This window comes from Dermacentor andersoni, chromosome 4 (genome assembly GCF_023375885.2).
Source record: "Dermacentor andersoni chromosome 4, qqDerAnde1_hic_scaffold, whole genome shotgun sequence".
Classification (NCBI taxonomy): Eukaryota; Metazoa; Arthropoda; class Arachnida; order Ixodida; family Ixodidae; genus Dermacentor; species Dermacentor andersoni.
In genome coordinates, this window is record NC_092817.1 from 12,460,349 (window position 1) to 12,481,529 (window position 21,181).

At 44.4% G+C, this 21,181-nt stretch overlaps 1 protein-coding gene across 2 annotated transcripts in view; it reads left to right on the forward strand.

Annotated features, from left to right (window-relative positions):
• Positions 1–4,336: 4,336 nt before the first annotated feature.
• LOC126535967 (uncharacterized) overlaps positions 4,337–21,181 on the forward strand; it is a 58,218-nt gene continuing 41,373 nt past the window's right edge. The window contains exons 1-8 of one of the 2 annotated variants that reach the window (XM_050182847.3): positions 4,338–4,685; positions 5,010–5,078; positions 5,182–5,230; positions 5,348–5,490; positions 11,073–11,167; positions 12,866–12,952; positions 14,452–14,556; positions 19,967–20,047. In XM_050182847.3, the coding sequence (XP_050038804.2) occupies positions 4,550–4,685; positions 5,010–5,078; positions 5,182–5,230; positions 5,348–5,490; positions 11,073–11,167; positions 12,866–12,952; positions 14,452–14,556; positions 19,967–20,047 (765 nt within the window). In that variant the 5' untranslated portion in view covers positions 4,338–4,549. Of the gene's footprint in view, positions 4,686–5,009; positions 5,079–5,181; positions 5,231–5,347; positions 5,491–11,072; positions 11,168–12,865; positions 12,953–14,451; positions 14,557–19,966; positions 20,048–21,181 lie in introns of both variants that reach the window. The other variant, XM_055073393.2, reaches the window with a different exon arrangement.

Here is a 21,181-nt window from a genome sequence, read left to right on the forward strand (position 1 = left end):
CCCCCACCCCTGTTGACGCTGAGCCATGCTGCCGCAAGGGCTGCAGAAAATAGCGTCAACCTTTCCTTTTCCCTTCAAGAACCACTTCTCTCTTTTTGTTCCCACTTCTCACGAATGAGCTGTCAAGAGGCCGTGGTGAATCCATTGGAAAATTGGAAAAGCAAGCTTTCAGGCGGGCCTGAGCGCACCACGAACAATGGTCAAATGACGGTGAGGGCTGTTAGGGTTGGCGTCTGGCACCACGTGCAGAGAAGAATTTCTACCGACCATCTCACCCTGCCTCGCCGAAATGGAGCGTGACTTCCTAATTCGCCATGACCGTTTCGAGTGTCTGCCTGTCTGTCGGAAGCCCCGCAGCGTACAGGCCTCTTTTGTATGTGTATGTGTGTGTGGGTGTGCGAGTTTAGAAGAGGCCCTTTCCTCGAATTGGACCTAGAGGAGAAATTCCACGAACCCGCAACGCACGCAAAAGACGGACAGGCGTCTACAATTCCAGGAGGCGTGACGATTTCCTCTCTGCAGCAAGCTCCTCTCTGCAGCAGCTCTTTCTGTGCCGGTCACGTGACGTCGACGGAAGCAAGATCCCGCCCACGATTGTAGAGAGCCTATTTATGGGGCTCCGAAATGTACTTTTACACACATCATGCTCTTCTCATTTTCTTTCATCTACCTTTGAATAAACCGTGCAAGTTTCGCACTAGAAATCGTCTCGCCCTTGCATGGTCGCCATGCTCTACCGAATGCCTGCAGCCCGCCGACAACGCCACGCCACGCAATAAGTAACGTCGGTCGAGCTTCAATAGGCAGGCGTCGCTACTTCTCGGGAGCAGTACGATACGCTACCCTGGAGTACGCAACAGGGCCTACTCGCGGTTGCTCAGCGCCGCTACTAGGTGGCGCGACATGTACAGGCAAACTTCATTGCAGGTTGCACGCTAAGTGTTGATTTGACGTGCGACCGCTTCCGCTGTGTCGCCTACACGCTGCGGTGCGCTTTAATTATGCGTCTTTGTTTCTGCATGCCCTGCATAAGCTGTCCGCTAGACATATTTGCATGGTTTTACTTTTCATAAATAGCAGAAACGCACCTACCATGACTTAAGTTTATCCAGTGCTTTCTTGTCTTCTCACGTCACCATTTCCCTGTACCCCCCCTTGTATTGAAGCGAAGCTTTCTTTGCCTCTTCCTTCGACTTTCCCACTGCTGCTGCTGCTGCTGTGGGCTGCTGTCGCGCACACCGCGTTGGGGGGTGGCTCTCGCGACGCTAGAAACTCGTTTTCACCCCACCGCGTCGAATGTACACAATGTCCTCTGGAACTCCCTGGCCGTCGCCACATTAGCCTCTTGACAGCTGTAATTATCCGTGACTCCCCTTAAAGGGAGAGAGAGAAGTGGTTCTTGTGGGAAAGGAGGAAAGGCTGGCACTATCTTCTGCAACCCATGCGGGAGCACGGCTCAGCGCCAGCAGGGTGGCGGTCATGGGATTAAAAGAAAGAGAGGGTAGGAGGGAGAAAGGTAGAGGGTCGTCCCAGCAGCAGCAGAGGCATTGCAAAAATTGCAGCGCTTCCCTTTTACTAACGTGCGAGTCCAGAGGGGACGTAGACAGAACTGTAAGGAGGAGGGAGGAGAAGAGGCAGCAGCTCCCATACAAGGGAGGGAGGCTGACGTGAGAAGGCAAGGAAACCCTACTACTATACGACGGCGGTTGCGGGGAAACTGAATAAGTGTAAGGTTCGGTACAGTACGTTGCTGCTATTTTTGAAAAATAAACACCATGCATATATGTCAAGCGGACAAACTACGCAGGGCGTGCAGAAGCAGAGACGCATTAATTAAAGCGCACCGCAGGGTCCAGGCGACGCTACGGAAGCGGCCGACCGTTAAATCAACACTTCTGTGCCCGCCGCGGTAGCCTTGCGGCTATGGCAGTGCTAGAGACTGTGAATTTGATCCAAACCGCGGCAGCCGCATTTCGACAGGGGCGAAATAGAAAACGCACGTGCACTTAGATTTTGGGACACGTTAAAGAGCATCACGGTGTCAAAATTAATCCGGAGTCCGCCCCTACGGCGTGCCTCATAATCCGGTTGCGGTTTTGGCACGTACAGCCTCCTAATCCAATTCAAGTTCAATACTTCTGGCATGTTGCGATGTGACATGTGAGGCAATGACTATGCTCAACCCTCTCAGAGGTTATGAAATATGGTTCACGACAACGCCTCAAGCAAACACCTCTCCCTATGTGTTCTGTGTACTACGCAGACAAACAACAGTGGTGCACGCAAGGTAACGTTTAACATCAAGTCACCACTCTCGTTGAAGAAATGAGGCTCTGGCCGTCAACATCACCGCTAATTATTATCAATCAAAGCATCCAGCACGGAACGCTTCGCTTATATCGATTCCCACAGTGCGTGGGATCTGCATAATTTTTTTTCCTCAAAATTTTTTTTTCGGCGCTGCGCACTTTCGCTGACGGCGGTGCGTGCGAGCTGTTGTGGTTGTCTCGCTTCGCGCAGCGCACGATTTTGCGCGCTGTGCGCAAGGACACATGACTAGGGGTATAATTCGGCGCTACACGAATACTGAGGCAGAACAAGCGGATCGCAGAGCATGATCACGCGCTGGAACATGCCAGAAAATGGCATAGTTTCGGTACCTGCGCACGTGACTGCACGACCGTGGGAACAAGCAGACTAAGCGGAAGTACAACTCTCGCTTCGGTGCGAAGTAAAACAAAAACACGCAGACATTCCGTTTGTGTGTTTTATTATTTCTCTAAACTTCAGTTCGTCAATTCAAACAACCGATCACACAAATAACCGATGTTGCCTTGGATATAATTCTCGAAGTCACGTGTCACCACGAGCGACGTTACACTGCGGACACGGCACGTGGGCGCAGGGACACGAGTACGTCCCCGCCTGGCTTGGAGCGCGGTCGGCGCGAGGGAAAGGGAAGACGGCGTTCGGACTGAAATTTCGGACCTTTCCGCGGAGCGTAGCGATGTAATTCTTTGCAAACACGATCGTTAGCGCGCATTGTATGCTCAAGATGTCCAGACCTGGTAAAGGGCCCTTTAAATGAATTACGCTTATTCCAGCCGGGAGCTTTCACTTTTTCAATCGGTGCATTTAGAATATTTGATAATTTTTCTATTATATGTATGTATTTGATATATATGTTTATGTACCCTTAGATTTACCTGGAAGTGCATTGGTCATCTGTCTCTTCGTGCCACGCAGTCAATAAACCTGGTTTATTTCACCATAATATTGTGTTCTTTGATCATAGTCCCTCATCAATATTCCACCAACAAAAATAGCGCGTAAAATGACACGATATCAATAAAATTTTCTTTCGTAGCTTCATGTTTTAGATACGCGTCTTCTGTGGTAAAAATTACGTATTACTTTTAGAGAACAGTGTTAAAAATATCAGTTCACCTGGCCAAGACTACAATTTGCACCGGCCTACAAGAGTCGCGGGCCCACCAAAGCAAGTAAAGCAATAAAAAATTTTACTGCACAGACTTTCTGCGAGAAAAACTGGGTGTCCGCCAGCGTCCGCACAACGGACGCTCAATCTCTAGCAGACGACGCACTTGACAGCGACAGCAAAATTGAAGTCGTCATGTTGTATAACCCATGCGTCAAATACGTATACGTAGCAAAAAAGTGTCACTATAAATTAGCAGCCGAAATAAAGCACCATCATGAGAGCGTACGCGTGCAATCGGCCTGCAGCGAAAGTACGTTGTATATGCCGCGAAGCACCTCTCCACCCCAATTTAATTGGCTCGCAGCGCCCTCGCAAAGTTTTTCCACACTCGACGCCTCGGCGGGAAACATGGAGATAGCGCTCGCCCGTGTCGTTTCTCCCTGCTTGTCCCCGTGAAAACCGCGCTGTTGTGTTTCAAGCATAGAGTTTCTCACTATAACACTCTATGGTTTCAAGTATGTCTTACCAAGTCGCCCAAACGTCTGTTTTAAAGAGGAAGGGAAGCGCCGTTCGGCCACGGTTCTGCCAACTACCATTGTCTAGTCGTCTAGTACACTCTGGTACACTCTACTAGTTCACTATAACTCTACAATACCTGCATAATAATGATGATGATGATAATTTATTGGCATAACCTTTAAAATGGAGCGGCGACAGTCACCCAGCCTACTTGAGTTAATGTGTAAGTATGCTGTACATGCTTTTTATTTTAGCATTTTTGTATATATTGTAAAGTCTTTATTGAAAATATTCACTGGTAAGCAACATTGGTGGCGCCACAAACGCCGCCGTCAATCCTCTATTATGGTGGCTCTAGCCACCATACCTCTATGGTCAATCGCGATTCGCAGCGCGTCGTTGGTGGGGCAAGCTAAACCACGTGTTGTTTTGGAAGCCGCATGGAGCCGTGTGCGCGGCAGTGTCGGTAGTGTCCGTGCAGCTGGTTTTTAATTCTATGTTGTCGCAGAGCTAAGCTTTGAACTCGCCCACTTCTCGAAAACCGCTTGTTCTCATCGTGAAAACAAGCCGCACCGTTGCAGATTCAAGATGTCAACCATCGCATCGAAATGGCTTTGTCCCGACCTGCAAGGTTGTCGAGTGCTGCTTCGAATGAACGAAGGTAATATCGAGGGCGTCGTTGCTGATGTCTCTCAGAAGACGGCTCGAATCACACTAGAACAGGGTGAGTTTGTTTTGTGTTGATAATTAGAAAAATATCCTACGCGTTGACCGTGCCTTTGAAACTTTACAATTCGTTATACCTCAGACGCTTGCGTCTCGTTGTTTCGATGCAGTGGTCGTAGACGCAGTGGCACACTTGGCCAGCGTCGAAGTGTTTTTTTTTTCGTTCCGGCAAATGATAGCTAACTTCCGCGTGTACTATGAGCATGCCTAATTCTTCTTTCCGTCAACCCGCGCGGATTGAATTTCCAGTAGTTGCACCTAACCTATTGGGAATGTTTTGGACTGCTTCCACTCACCTCCCCATTTCACTTCTTTATTTCAGTAACCGACGTTACTACAAATCAGTCGCTTTTTGGACCGCTTCACTTCTACGCGCAGGATATTACATCGTGTGAGACCAGACTAAATGCGCATGTATAATGTTTCACTTTGCCAAGTGCATTTGCCAAGTGGTCACGTGCAGCGTTTCAATCTACCCGCGTTGCTTGTTGCAGGCGTGGTGCTGGAGAACTCGACGCGCAAGAAATACATTCTGGAACGAGAGTAAGTACAGTGCCATTTTTGGGTCCTGTGATATTCATGGTAAACGGTTATGTGAAGCACATGTTATTAGCACCATAACACGATTTTTTCCACTTGCACTACGATGTTGCTTATCAGTGAAGATGGACCACGCTTGTTGAGAGTGCGCCCTGTACCTGCTCACCTGGAAAAACTGAATTCAGCACAAAACAACAGCGAATTCATTTGCCATCGTGAAGAGGCTGACACCTCGGAGGTCATCAAGAAGGGCTTCATAAAGCGTACGTCTCACTTTTTTTTAATGCGTCGGCATCGGTTTATTTGCCCAACAGTTTCTGCCTGTGTATAGACTTTCTTCAAGGGCTATATATATATATATATATATATATATATGTACAGTGCTGCTGACGGGGATCTGCCCGGACCACCGTCTTTGCACCTTGAAGAAGCAGGACGTGGATCGAATGAGCCCCTGAACAACACTTTCCAATGTAGTGAACGTGGTTTAAATGTCAAATTCGGGACTTCAAAGAGGTGTGACGTAATGCTGACAGCATTTCTCTCCTGTCTAGCGATAAATATGCACTGAACCTTTTTTTTAGTTTTTTTTGTTAATTCATATATTTTCTCAATCAACCACGAAGGAAATGCCAAACTTATTGTTAGGCCAAAAGCCAGAAGGTAGGGAATGTTTTTTTTTTTTTTTTTCAAAACATGTTGCAGGTAACCGTATGTGGCTGTGTCAACAAACATAAAAAGATTTAACTAAGCTAACTACAGTCAAAGTTACTTGTCGACATGAACGAACGGAAGTATTGTGTTCTCGATCAATCACTTTCAGACAGCCTTATTTGGTTTAAATAACCAGTGTGGCGAAATTTGTGGGCAAGAGCACCATTCGTGAGTGTTATTTCCACATCATGAAGTTCTTCATTGCATTGCAAAAATACTATAAAGAAATGTGACGGCAATGAACGTGAGTCACTACAGTGCACTGTCTGGCTCAATGTTGCGTCACGCGAATATAAATCTGCAGATGATAGTGATCAGTGGAAAATGCCGCACCAGTTCAGTGTTTGCCAGAGCTGCTGTACTTCACCTTCATATAACACCTAGTGAGAAGACATTGCTTTTGAGGCACAAGCGCAAACACGGTTGCCCTCTGCGTGTTGTACAGTATTGAAATGTTCTGTTCTGAAACTTTATGTGGTCAGCTAGTGCATTCATAGGTATCCATGGGCAGAATACCGTATTTATTCAGATCTAGGCGTATCCTTTTTTTTATTTAGAAAAATTTGCGAAAATCAGGGGCAGCTTAGAATCAAGGATGCTGTTTATCTGGAACCTTCAGAAACATAACATCACTTTGTGGCCACAATATGGCAGGGAGAACTGAACAAACTTTTTTGATGTACTGCAATGTGGATGGCTTCATAGTACCATAAAAAGCTCAATGCCTTGAGGCTGAAAAGATGTTGCTGATTTTACCAGGTCACGAAGAGAAATAGAAATGTTCCTGATGACGAATATTATACAGGCGAAAGCAAGGAAAATCGTAAATGTTCAAGGCATCACTTGGAATAAGTTCCGATACCTGTCTACTTTGATATGTCAACAGACCATAAAATGCGCATTCATTATGCAGTAGAATGCCTGTCTTGTTTGGCTTACACTAAAGAAAGCTTTTTTCTTTCTTTCTGACATTCCCAATTCTGAGAGTCTGCTTAGCTTAGAGAAAATATGGCAAATATTGTTCAGTTAAAACCATAGAGAATCTCACAATTAACTGCAGGGTCTTCATCATAGCATCCATTCATAAAGACTGGCTGCGAAACATCAATGTTCGGACTCATAGTCTTGTGCGCTTGAATTTTCATTGCTTTGTGTAAATTAGACGTACTACAACACACACTCTACGTTCAAATTGGGGTTCCGCATATTAGGTATGTGTTTTCAAAAATACATTTTTTTTAAAATTTCTTATTTCTATCCCCAAAACATTATTTTTGCAAAAATAATTTATTGTGTCAAGCTTTCGCATGTTTCTTTTTTTCATGGTAGATGTCTGCTGCACTAATATTGTTGACGCTGAAATGGGCTGTCACTGCATATTTTGCTCTTCATTGCTGTAGTTGTGTCCAATCCACAGAATAACAAAGTTTTCGAGAAGCAGTCTAACAAGGGCATAATGCCACATAGCAATGTGACCATGCAAGAAGTAAGAGTGACAGCATTTCATAGAATGAAATGAATAGAATGAGACATGACTTATTACGTTATGCATTTACAGAACTCCAACAAGTAACAGGTAAAAATAAATGACTGGGTAGATCCAACCCTGCATTATTATTAGTGAACTTGCCCAGTTCATGCAACGCAGTGGCCACTGCAGGAAGATTGCAAAGGCCCTGGTGTGTGCTCCCCTGACACCTCTGCGCACCCTCACCAGCTTCTTGTCACAGTCGCAGGCAAAATGAATCCAAATAAGGGGGAAAAAAAAGTTAATATTTGCTTGGGCAGCTGGCTTACGTGTGACCTTGACCTCATTACAGTGAACTAGAATATATGGGCAGTGCACTGACTGACCCGTACTGCGCAATGTCATGCAAAGTAGTGTTCGCAGCGGTGGCACAGTCGTCGCTTACTATTGAACACATTCAGCCAAATCGTAGCTGCATACAGGCCGGGCTCATGCTCAAGACGCCCTCCACTGTGATGCATCTTCAATAGTCTGTTATTACAACAGTCTCTAGCGATACAAAAAGTGGTACGCTGAGAGGCATGGTCGTGCCACTCAAAATGTTTCTAGTACACTCTGACTTTGTTGGACTGCTTTTACTGAGTGTATTACACTTGATGCAAACAATGCCACAAAGGCTACTTCACTCACTGCTTGCATTCGGGACCAAACTATAGTGTGGCCCATATGAAAAATAGTTATGTAGGTGCATGCCATGTAATTTGATGTAGCACTCGGCTTCATACTCTTATGATGTAGAATGTGACATATTTAGTACATGGAGGGCGTCTCAGGTCTGAACCTGCTTGCCACTTAACAAGCAGTGACACGTTTCTGTGACCAGCGGGTGCCGTGCATCGCTCGCAATCAAAGTATAGTGCGTTGCCTACTCGAAAGCACAAATGTGTCCGAACGATAAAAAATTGGACATAACCTCGTGCCCAGAAGTTGTTGTTATATATGAAGTCGTTATTCCATAGAAAGCATTGCAGATCAAAAACGACTGCACTGAGAAACGTGCCCAGTGGGACTTCTTTGTTCACACTACCTGTGTAGCTTCCACACTATTGCCTGCTGCGTATGGAATGGAGTATAGGCTATCAGCTGAGCGATAATCACTGTCTTAACTCGGTTATAAACTTGCTTTTCCACTGTCTCTTTTTCTGCATGCACACACAATTCTCCGACTGCAGGTTTGAGAGCCATGCTATGTGAAGAACATGGCCTCCGAGATTGCATGGTGCCGCATGTCGTACACACAGCAGTGTGCCATAACCTGAAGCCATACAAAGTCCATGCACTTGCAATGCTTTGATGGAGGGTTACACTGCTGGGAAATTCCTGATAAAAGAGGGATGCTTCTGTGTCACTTTCTGACATGAAATACTGCCTTAAGTGGGGCAACTTGGAGCTCAGACCCAATCCCACATTTGTTTTTCATCTCTTTCATTTTATTTCTCATAAGTATGCATTACACTGAGGGAGCCGAAAGCTGCTTAGTGAATATAGGGCAACACTTATTTGTTGTATGAGTTTCTGATGCTTTACTCTGTTTATTGGTATCAGTACCATCCTCAGCATTTTCATAGTCACCTCTAGACCCTCAATACCCTGGAACCTGCACTAAAGCTATTTATTTCTCTTGCTTCAACATAGGGTCTGTGTAAATTCTGTTTTGTTATATTGCATTGCTTATTCTTTTAGTAGGCTTTGTTTAATGTTTGAGGGCACATGGAGCACATTTAATGGCTGCAGTACTGTTTACATTCCTGAAAACATTTTTTTCCTGTTTCGATTTTATCCTGGTAGGTTTCTTTTTCTTGTATTAAGAACAGCATGCCATTGTGACCACCAATCCAATTTAGTCCATTACACTTTCCTAATGCTCTTCATTGACACTCAACCAACTGGCCACACTCACCGTACATTCACGAATTCCTAATCTCGTCAGCTTTTACTTGATCCTTTGCTGTCCAGCCTGTATCTTCCTTTGATTTTGATTCCTTTAACTGAATCATCCTTCAAGCATAAATTAATTTTGTCCGTTGAAAATATAGTTTTAACACATTCACTGCATCTTCAGCTTCGTTAAAGACATGCAGCCACAGAACAAGCTTGAGTTTTATTATGTCCACAGATGAACTCTCAAAGATGCTTGAGGTGCAGAAGTAATATCAGCTATTTTATGTGAATTGTACTTGCACAATGGCAATTCATTTCAGAAATCTGCCTACTGCAAATGATTACTGTCAAGAACAGAAAATGTTCTGCTGTTTTATGTGCCAAAATCACAATATTGTCACGTAGTGGTGATGGTTAATAATACAGCGGCAAAACTGTGAATGACGGAACTAACTTTTTATTGAGTGAACTTGTGCCCAAAAAAGCAAGTTAGACTCAAAGCACAGCAATAGCGGCGAACACGGTTGGCAGTTGTCGAAATCTGATCTGCCGGTCTAGCACGTTGGCTTTTATACACGAGTCATCAAAGGTTCTAGAGCAACCGGTGGTGCCCGCGTGTCTTCCAGAATGTTCTACATAATTCACGTTGCACATGCAATCAGATTACACAAACTTGAATGACAACAGAACCTTTGATAATATTCCAGAAACTTCCTGTACATGCAGGAACATCCCTCACTGAGCGATAACATTTGTTAGATGTTGCAAAGCGCATGCAGCAATGGCGTAGAGGTAGAGAATCCACCTCGCGTGCAAGAGGACCGTGGTTCAAATTCTGGTGCCGTGCAATTTTCCATCGGATAAAAAAAAATATATCCGTGTGTTGACAAAATTGCATAAACAGGCCTGGAGTGTGGCCTGATCCCGGTGACCAGAACCGGTAATGCACTCCCTCACCAGAGCAGGATTGGCCACCCTGGTGCAGTACTTGGCCACAACCTCCTACATGACTGGGGTAGTTGGAGAAGTATGGGAGAGGCCTTTGCCCTGCAGTGGGCGTAGCCAGCCAGGCTGATGATGATGATGAAAAGCGCTCAACCGTAAAAGATGAACAAGTCCACGTGTCAATATAGGCGCACCATAACAGGGAGCTTTGGGTTAATTTTGTTCACCTGGAGTTCTTAACATACACTGAAATCTAAGTATATGAGCATTTTTACATTTTGCCGCTATCGAAATGTGGCCGCCATGGCTGAGATGGAACCCGCAACCTCGAGCTCTGCAGTGCAATGCCATAGCCACTAAAGTACCGCAATAGGTCAAAAACATAAGAAGGAAGCCCAATACATGACAACATACTAACATTGGTACAAACACCCCGTCATAAATCTCGTAACTCTTTTGAATAACATGCTTGGTGCATATTAATCAATTTTAGAGCACAGGTCCAGTCAGAAATGTTTCAAAGCATTAAACCAATCTGAGCTCGAAAATTTCTTATATAGTGGCTGCAATGCACCAGTCTACAATAAACATACAGGTGCAAGAATTTTTTGAAGTGATGCCATAATAACAAAGTTGCAGATGTTTGATGAATGACTGCTCAATCACTATGGTTTCTCGTTCACCTTTGCTAATCTCCCCATGGGTACCCTCTACTCCTTGTTGCCTAATAAAGGAGTGCTTGCCCAAATATTGATCAACTTTATGCTTTGTTTGCAGTCATTGGTATGCCAGAAGACCTACCAAAGCTACAACGACCAATTGCAACTGATTTTGAAGTCATTGATGAAGTGAATGACCAGCTGAGTGAGGCGGTGTGTATGCAATTTGTTGTGGGTCACACTGGTGCTTATGTGATTGCTGCTGTTCTGATTATACCACCTCTCCTACTTTAAGAAAGTTAACACTTCACACACGCACACACAAACACAGGGTGCCCCAACAATCATGTACCGAGACTTAAAAATATGCAACTGCCACATAGCTGGACAGAATCAAGGTAATGTTTGCCGTCACTTGGAGGTCATTTGTGAACAAGGCTCCTGTGGAGGAGCCGAAACGTAAATATCCATTTTAAACCATTTTGGTCGGCGTCCGAACCTCTTCCCTTTAAGTATGCATCATCCCGACCAGACGGGCTTCCGTCATACTCTCGACTTAATACCTGCTACATAAAGGTGTTTTTACGAGTGTGAATGAAGCTCGCAAACATGCACAAAGTGCCTCGAGCGGCCAGTCGTGCGGTAATTTTGCTTGTATTTGTGGGCCTTTCTAATTTGTCATTTGCCTGCAATGAGGGCACATGATTTATGTGATTTTGCTTTCACTGTATTAGAATCCCATTTACAGCTCGATCCCTGTTCAAGCTGGTCTGTTTCGTTGATGTCTACTGTAATTGTCAGATCACGCAAACAAAGTAAGTTCAACATAAGAGCACACAAAAAACAGGCATGATTGCAGTGTGTCTCTTTATTTGCCTTTACGGGGCCCTTTTGGTCTTCACTCTGTTTTGTAGTTATAAGTGGAGTGAACTCAGGTTTCGAGCTTCATTATGCTGCATTGTAATGGGGCAGTGTGTAATTTGCATAGCGAAACAATGGGAGAATCACAGTCACTTTTGCAATGATGCCACCACAAAGGCACTGTGAGCTACTGGTGTGCTTAGCGTGCAAAACATCAATATGCAGTGCAAGCTTTTTTGCATTTATTAAATAATACATTGTCAAAACAGAATTGAAATTAATGAAATTTTCATAATATAATTAGAACAAACTCCTACAATGCGTTGACACAATAAATCAAGCTGCATCTACGCCATCTTTACTTGGACATTTCCAACCTTAGATCATTGTTTCCTATAGTTTGCTTAATGTTTTGACTGAAATGCAATCAAGCGCTTGTCTGTTCATTCTGTTCATAGGCAAGCATGCTTTCATTATCAAATTACTTTGAAATCAAATGACAAAACACACAAGCAGGAGAGAGCGTAGAAGAAACAGCTGCATTGAACCAGGTGGGCTTTGCGTGCCTCTTTATATCTGTATCAGGTCACCAGGTTTCGCTAAAGAAAAAAAGAAAGTAAAAATGAACTGAGAAAATGGGAAATTTGAGCACAGCTCTATACGTGTTTTCATTTCACTATATATTGAGGCAAAGAATTTGAGAAACATGTAGCTGAGCCGGTGATAGCCGAAAATCTGAGCGGCGGGTCAAGCGTGTCGGCTTTTGTAGATGACTTCTTCAAGGTTCCAGTGCAATCACTGGTGCTGTGTGGCTTCCAGAAAGTACTACACAATTCACAATCACATTACAAAACAATCACAAAGTCGGCTGAAGATATTCGTAATGAAAAATATCAGAGAGCCTGCTTGACTGATATATTAAGACACAGTAGTATTGGTGGAAAGTTATTATGGATCATTAGTCACAGTGGCGCAGTCATTTGTAACTTGCACTACCTTGATCTGCACTGCTGCATTCAGCATCTGTTGCTCTTATTTTTCTCTTTAAAGATTGCAGCAATAAAGAAGGCACAGGCTATTTCTGTTGCATTTGAAGGCGTGAAAGTTGGACGTCATGGCTCTCTCTCTGTTTTGGCGGTGAGTTTCACTCCCAATTTCTTCGTGGCTGACGCTAGTCCATAGTCATTATCATTGTTTGCAGTACAGTGCAGAAAGTGTTTTGTGGTGAACACTTAACTAAAGCAAAAAAGTATGTGTATTGCTCAAAATTTAATTACATGTACCATTGGTACATAGTTTGGCAAACCATTCCTACTGAAGTTTCTTGAATGAAACTGCTACAGGCATCAACCTTTTTCTCAATACCACCCTGCAAGTATTGTCCATCTTTGATGAAGTACTATTACTTAAGCATTTTAGCAGTCACATGTACAATTCAACACACTCTTAAAGGGAACACTTAATTTATAATATATGCATAATGACTACTTTATTTCTTTGACCGTGTTGCAAAAAAGTGACTAACATGATGACATCCATGAGTAATCGTGTCATCTACAGGCTTTCAGCACATACCTCAGCTGTAATTCTTGATGGAATACTAGTTAGGCATTCCATTTAACATAGACCATACTTCACATTTGTTGTCTCCAAGGACTCATCTCGTAAAGCTGCTTTTTAGACACCCTTTTAAGGATGTCATTCACATAAAGGTCCTGTGGGTTTACAAGCTCACCATAAGTGTTTGGAGATTAAACATGATATGGTTGTTTACTGTCCTATGCTGTTACACAAAGCACGAAATAAAAGAAACCAACACAACTGACGTTGGTGAAATAGTGTAGCACAATAAACAGAACCATGTCGTTCCAACTAGCCCTTGTCGAAGTCTTATTGAACATCATGACATGGTCATCAAAATTTTTAGCCAGCCATTCCTGTGTCACTGAAGTCATCTGTGCGGGTGCTAAGCCTTGCTACACAAACGGCTCTGAACCATTGGGCATGTTTTGTTAGCATGTTGCAGTATCCATCCAGAGGCAAATGGGGATGTAATTAACCTACCCGAGGCCTTGTGCTGTATGGATAATTGAGAAAAGATAAATGGATCTGTGGTGGACAGTAGTATAAGATGGTGGAATATTGGTGGGGACGCAAAGGCAGGAAGCATTATAGATTTCAGGGCAATAAATTTTGGTCAGGCTTGATGGTTTATTAACATTGACCAAGGGTCTTAAGGGCCTGTAATAAGCGCAGAACAAAGGTAAATTTAATGTGTTTGGTGGCATCTGCAGCCTTCTGTTTCAAATGGGATGCTCATAATATTCATACATATACCACATTCTGATGGCATGCTTTGTACTTGGTCTGATCAGTGTGCCGGGGTCATTAATGCAAATTTTCTCAGCTCGATTCATTAAGTCGGTCGGTCATGCTAACAGTATTCTATCATTGGAGACACCTGATTTTTTTTTCCTGATGGCACACTTTATTTTTAGTCAACTAGTTCTTATGTGCAGGCAGGTTGATGCAGACATTTGAAAACTTTCCTAACACAGTGATGTGTGATAGGTAGACTGTTTGTTATGAATTTTTAAGGTAGGTGTGGCACTCCTTTTTCTTTTGTTCTTTCACAGGTTGCAACCTCATCAAAAGTGTACATATTTGATGTTCAGTCATTGAAGAAGGCATTGTTTGACCATGGGTTGAAGGAAATCTTGGAATCTAGTGACATTGAAAAGGTAATGTCGCCCCCTATTTTTTTCCGACACTGGAATTGTTTTTCTCTGTAGATAACTATCCAATTATTTTCATTCCATTCACTTGCAACCGTGTGTACTGGATGCATTACTACTACTTCTATAGTCCTGCTTGGCTTGTTGCAGAGTGTATGCAGTGTGCAGCTAATGTTGTGTTGGATGTCCCTGTAATACTGTAAAGTCCTTGGAAGTGACTGAATTTTTATGTACAGTGAAGTATTTGACAGGAATATACTGTGGGATTTAAGGTGTGAGGTTCGGCTCATGCACTGCAAACACTCCAAGTTTCCACGACAGAGTTAGCAACACTCTTGCTTGGTTTAGCAGCCTAATGAGTTGTGCTGTGCACGGGAGAAATGAGAAATGTCACCAGTAAGCTGTTGTAGTTGAACCTCGCAATAACGAAATCGGTGGGGAACACCGATTGCAAACCCAGTGACTGAGTATAGATTGAATGCCCATTCGCCATTGAGGCCTGAGCGAGAAGCTACTTCGCCACTATTTCGTACTTTACAGGATTGTGCGCCAACGGAGTGAACTGGACTATAAAGTGGTGCTTAATTAATGGAAACATGGCCTCTTGTCACGCCCGTCCTGAAGTGGTGCATGTGGTTCACTTGAATCCATATTATGAACCTTAACAAGCTGTTTTTTCGGTTTGCCAAGCATTAACTGTTTCATTTTGTTGCAGTTGTTAGGTTTTATCAAATTCCCAAACATCGGGTCGATGCTTTTTAGGGGAAGGAGTAATGCCACGTAGCATTCTTATTCATCCCTTGCCACGCAGTGTTATCATTTATTGCTTGTTGGGGGGGCCCCCATAAGCATCTTGTGTTTTTGCCGGACTTGCGTGCTCCTTATCTTTCGCCGCTTGCTGGTTGCCACTTGCTCGTTGCCACGGGGCATTACTATGCCCATGTTGACGGCTTTTGATTGTGTGGGTACGGGTATAAATACTCATCTCGAAACCGGCTATGAGCATTCTTGTGGCGATCGTCAATGGTGGTGGTCTGCAACACGGCGACACCAGTTTCTTTATTGGGCATGAGTTCATCCTATTATAAAACATCTTTCGAAGGATCCTCGACAACTGCCACCATTACTGTACTGTCATGCTAAGTGGGACAATATACATGCATAATATTAATAATATGATATATCTCAACCACTTGCTCGCGCAGTGCGGGTGGTGTTGTAGTTTTGCATCTTTTCTTATCCCTTACGAAAGGGTAAGCAAGCTCTGGGGATAAATTGGGTGTAGCCTGTTTTTCATCAAACTTGTTCGGGGTTCAAAAATAAGGAATTATCAGGTTTACCCAAGAATGAATGATCCTTGTACAAAGCATGCAGTCTACTACCTCGTTTTGTGAGTAGACTAGAAGGCAGACTGCATGAAATTCTTTTAGTTATGCCAGCTGAAGCTGATTTTCTGTTATCTGAACAGCTACTTCCCAAGTGAATTGTACTGAAGATCCAGGCGTACCTCACATTCATCAAGGCTCTTAAGTACATTACGGAAGAAGGCTCTTCATCTGCCATATTTTCCTTTCGTGAAACCACCTCCACAGTGCGGAAATCTGCAGAACTTCCTTGGTTAAGATAGATTACGCCAACTTTGCAGTTCCAACACTTTCCCATGGTTTGTGGGGTCTCTCCTCCGTGCTCTTGGGACAAAGGAACGACAACACAGTAGTGCAAACAATCACAAGGGCATTTATTGCACCTTTCATAGATCAATGTTTGCTAGCCAAGTTGCTATCCACAAAACATGCCGATGGGCGCGCGACAAATCTAGAAGTCCGACTCACCGCGACCGGATAGCAAGCGAATATGTTTGCCCCATGCTGGACCCCAACGCCTGGTCGTTCGCGTGTACGGTCACGCCAACGGTGGCGCGTTCGAAGGCGGCCACGCGAGACGGTCTCGCAGAAGCATGGATCGGAGCACGTGCGGCATGGCACGTCCGTACTGCTTGCTGTCCCGCCGCCAAAGAGAGCGCCTTCTCTTTCGGCGCCCAAGTCACCCCGCAGCAGCGCGACACTCGCGCCATCTCTCGCACTGCGCTTGTACCACTCCGACCGCTGCGGGCCACGCGGCGCAGCCGCACGGAGACGGGGCTATGCGGGAAAAACATATCAGGGGACGCGTGAGAGTCGCGCATCCCCACAGGTTCAAGTAAGCTACAGGGGTAGACTGAGCTGCCAATGCCCTTGTTTTTGTTTCTGTGCCTATGAAAACTGCCTGAGCCCACAGTAAAATGGTGAATGCATCATAATGCCATTCTTTAGGTCAAAGGTTGTCTTAAATATTTTAGTATTGCCTGCACTTGTGCATTTTGCACTTGGTGTCCATTTGTACACTTAGAGGTCCCAACTCTATGCAGTTGTACAATATTAAAGTATTTAGCACTCTTTAGACTTTAGGCAATAATGAACTAGGCTTAGACCATGACTGGATTTATTAGAGGTGGTCTGTTCACTGGCACCTCCTCCGTAGCCCCGTATTTTTTATTGCTTGTTCAGTTTGTTTTAGTTCTCCTGAACGCTGTTACTCTCCATGGCGCCACAACTTAGCCCTGCGCTGCCCACGCCACACCGCCAGTTGCAGCCTGTCGTACAGTTGTAGTAGCGATGAAAGCGGGGTTGCGTTCTTTAGTGAAAACTTTTCTTGTGTGGTCATATACTTTTAAAATAATTTTCCTTGAAGAAAGCATTGTTTGAAGTGATTTACCGATCTGGTGAACGCTTATAAATATAGCAAACTAGGAAGCACGCAAACTGCAATTTTTACTTTAAAAGTGGCGCTTCTTCATCCTACGATGCCGCTAGGTACGTTTCGCAGCTCTGCGGGAAGAGCCAAAAACAAAAAGGAAGTGGCACCAGAGCCGCTCTTACCAGTACTGCCAAATGCAAAAATTGCTGCTCTGAAAAAAAAAAAAAAACAATTATTACTGCTAACAGCCTAACAAGGTTTAAATATACACACACAGCGTCCTCATGCTTTATTCTGCTTGCTGTGCTATATTGTTTATACGAAGGACAGAAAAGAGACAGACACACGTGTACGCAAACATTCAGCTGTTTATTATTCGCTGGTGCCTGTCAAATATGTACATGAAGGGTGACTGTAAATAAAAAGCAAACGAGATGAAAGGTGAAAAAGAAGCCAACCTACGCACATCTGATTTAACAATGAGAAGTATGGCTTGATCTAACATCCGTCTAAGAATTTAAAAGCTGCTTCTCCCAGCACCACAGAAGGTGTGCTAACGTGGTCTCCCGAGTCATTTTTGAGCATGAAATATGCATCCAAAGTTTCACATGCTTCTTTAGATCTGCATCAAGCCAACGCCTTGGTTTCTTTGAAGATAGGCTTGCAACCACATTTTGCGCCATGCATCACCAAAAGTCCTGGTGACTGGAATTTTTGTCACATACTTGTGTTCTCTTAACCTAATATTAATACATCTGCCTGCCTGGCCTATGTATGATTTTCCGCATGTGAAAGGTATCTTGTACACAAAGTTGTCGACACAATCCAAAAACCTGTTTTCTTTTGCGTGCTTTATTTTGCGTTTGTTTTTGTCAGATTTTGTTTCGTTATTTACTTTTTTACATAAGCCTTTAATCTTTAAAGGAGCTGAAAAAACCACTTTGGTGCCGTGCCTTTCGCCAGTCTTTTTGAGGCCATGTGAAATTTTATGCATATAAGGTATGACAGTTACCTTCTTATCCTCGCCGCCCTTTGCAGCTACTTTCTTTTTGTTATTTAAGCCTCCCAAAACTTTTTTGGCAATGGACGTTATAAATGTTACAGGATAACCACTGTCCTTAAGCTTCGAGACCTGATGCTGCATATTATCGTTGATGCTGTGGTCACAATTTTTATATGGCTAGGTTAATTTGGCGACGTATTGCGCATGGAAATTCTGCGGCCCCTTTCCGTGTAAGAAAGATACAATTGGCGACTTTACTTATTTGCATAAAAGGCAAATGTCAATACAACAAAATTTCGATGTAATGAAGCAAATGGCCGATCTTATCGGCTTCGTTATACAGTGAAACCTCGTTAAACCGTAGTTGGCCGGAGCTCGGAAAAAGTACGTACTAAACGGTAGTACTGTTTAACCGAAATAGCATGAGATCGCCCACTTACCTGTAGAAAACGGAACTCAGAGAGAGTGCGATGAAAGGGGAAAAAACATGCAGTATTTATTCACTTCGCGCGACATAAGTGTTATTTTCGTTTGATGCCGCGGCGGCCTAGCATGACGATAGCAGCCTCAAACTTACTCAAGCTGCGTGCCAGCTTCTCAGCCAGCCCCCCTCCTCTCGGCAAACACTCGCACGGCAGATTCCTCGTTGGCGTTACGTATTCTCCATGTACGCGCGCACTAGTGCTGCATAAGTTCCGGGGCGCCTTTTTCATTGCCGGGTGCCGGAGTTCGGAAAACTTTTGGTTTGGAATAGTTACGTTATCGCGCCCCTGTTCTCGTTGCGACGATTGCATTCACGAGGCTGACGTAACGCGCAGCTTCTGCCACTGTCGGGCCTGAATCGCCCGTGCTGTCGCTTTCCGTGTCGTCCTGATCACTGTCGCTAGTCGACACTTCGGCAACAACAGAGGCAATGATGGCGAAAAGTCGACCTTGTAGCCGAGATCTCTTTGCGGTCGCAGCAGCGCTGCCGAGCAACTTCGCATTCCAAATGCCACACACTGTAGTCAACAGCAGATCCATGTCGCGGGCCAGCGCCGACTTCATGTCACGTTCGATAGCACAGACGATGTCTAATTTTTCTTCTATGCTGAGCACCCGGCGTCTTTTTTATCCGAGCTTCGGCATGACGCGAGTCCTCGCTTGCGCGACGCCATGACGCTCTCGCTCTCTGGAACGGCGTCGAAATGATGATGATGTTGATGCGGCTTCACGTGCAAACGCACAGGTCGCTTGGAGGCCGTTGTACCGATCTCTGAGGCTTGTTGTTCTGCCGGACCGCCCGGTGGAGACGACGCACCGCCGTGTTTGCGCGACGAAAAGTGGAAAGGCTACGTTTTAACCGATGCGTACGCAATAAGCTGGTACGGTTTATGCGGATACTAAATACATTATGTTCAATGGCCGCTGAGTCGGGGAATTGACTTTACTACTTTTAAACCGAAACTACTGTTTAAGTGGGTACGGTTTAACGAGGTTTTACTGTATCTAGGTTTAACTTACACCTTCACTTTGTTCCCCTATCCCATACACATCGTAGCTAAACTATTATCTACGTCTGGTAACCATGTTGCCTTGCTGTGTCTCAGTTGCTGAGGATTTGCAGTCTTCATATAAACTCCTGAATTGAATTGCCAATTTTTTTAATGTAAATTTTGCTTTTCTTTGTGGCTATAGATTGTGCATGGTTGCAGGCATCTGTCCGACTGCCTTCACCACCAGTACCAAGTTGGCCTCAACAATGTGTTTGACACCATGGCAAGTCTGCATTACACCCTCTGCTCTGTTTTAGTATTGTACATTAGCCATTTTGGCTCAATCTGTTGAATGACAAGGAATTTCTGCTTCTGGCCTCATCTGTGCTTGTGAGATGATAAACACAGCTACTACTAGTAGAAGTAGCTGTTATTGATGAGATTCACATTTACCCTGTTATATCAACACATCTCAGGCAGACTGTGATTCTCATTTTTGATGTAGGGACATAAATACAAATGGTTGTAGGCTATCTGTTTTGACAGCTCGGGTGGGGCAGGGGAACAGGTAGTCTGCCTTGCCCATCTCCCTTACCCTGGCCTTGCATATTGAGTTCCCCCCATGCTATTGTATTCAGATAAAATAAGGGCATATATAAACAAGTTACACTTACAGCGAAAACACTGCCAAGCTTCTTCTCTTCTGCTGTTTTTGTGCAAGGTGCATGCACACCCAAAGAAAGTGTGCAACGCACAGGCAGGCAGACTTGGAAAACTTCTTGAGGGTGTTGTCGGTACCACAGTAAAAACATTTCATAATGCTAGTCAGTGTACAGATAAAATTGATTTTTTCTTTAGAAATCTATTAGCTGCATCTGTATTTTTAAGCGAGGAAGGCCTAAAATATGGTTTTACAGCAAGTACAGTCTAATCTCCATACTTCGAACTCGAAAGGGCCCAAAAATTTGTTCGAAGTAAAAGAAGCTTGAATTAAAAGAAGCAGTCTTTTTTAAAGTATTCGCACACCGTAGCATGATGCACGAATGGTGCAAGTCGTGAAATATCGCAGCGCGCAAGCACATAGCGAACAGGACTATGAAACTGCCCACGCCAGCCAACGCTCACTTCCCAATAACGGCAGAAAATGAAACTTCAAGGAGCAAGCTGATGCCAAGCCGGCAGGGCTGGCACAGCTGGTGTGGAGGTGCGAGCGAATGGAAACTGTCGAAGATGGGGGAGTTATGAGGGAGTCGAGAGAGAGGGCGAAGGGAGTGCAGTTGCGAGGAAGGGCGGGAGGAAGTGGATTTGCTTTCCTGCCAGCTTGCTGGATGGCACTAATTATATCTGCCACCTACCGCCACTGAAGCAGCGGAGTTGCCGAGGCTGGACTGGGCCTCTGCTGCTGCTTGCCTCTGTG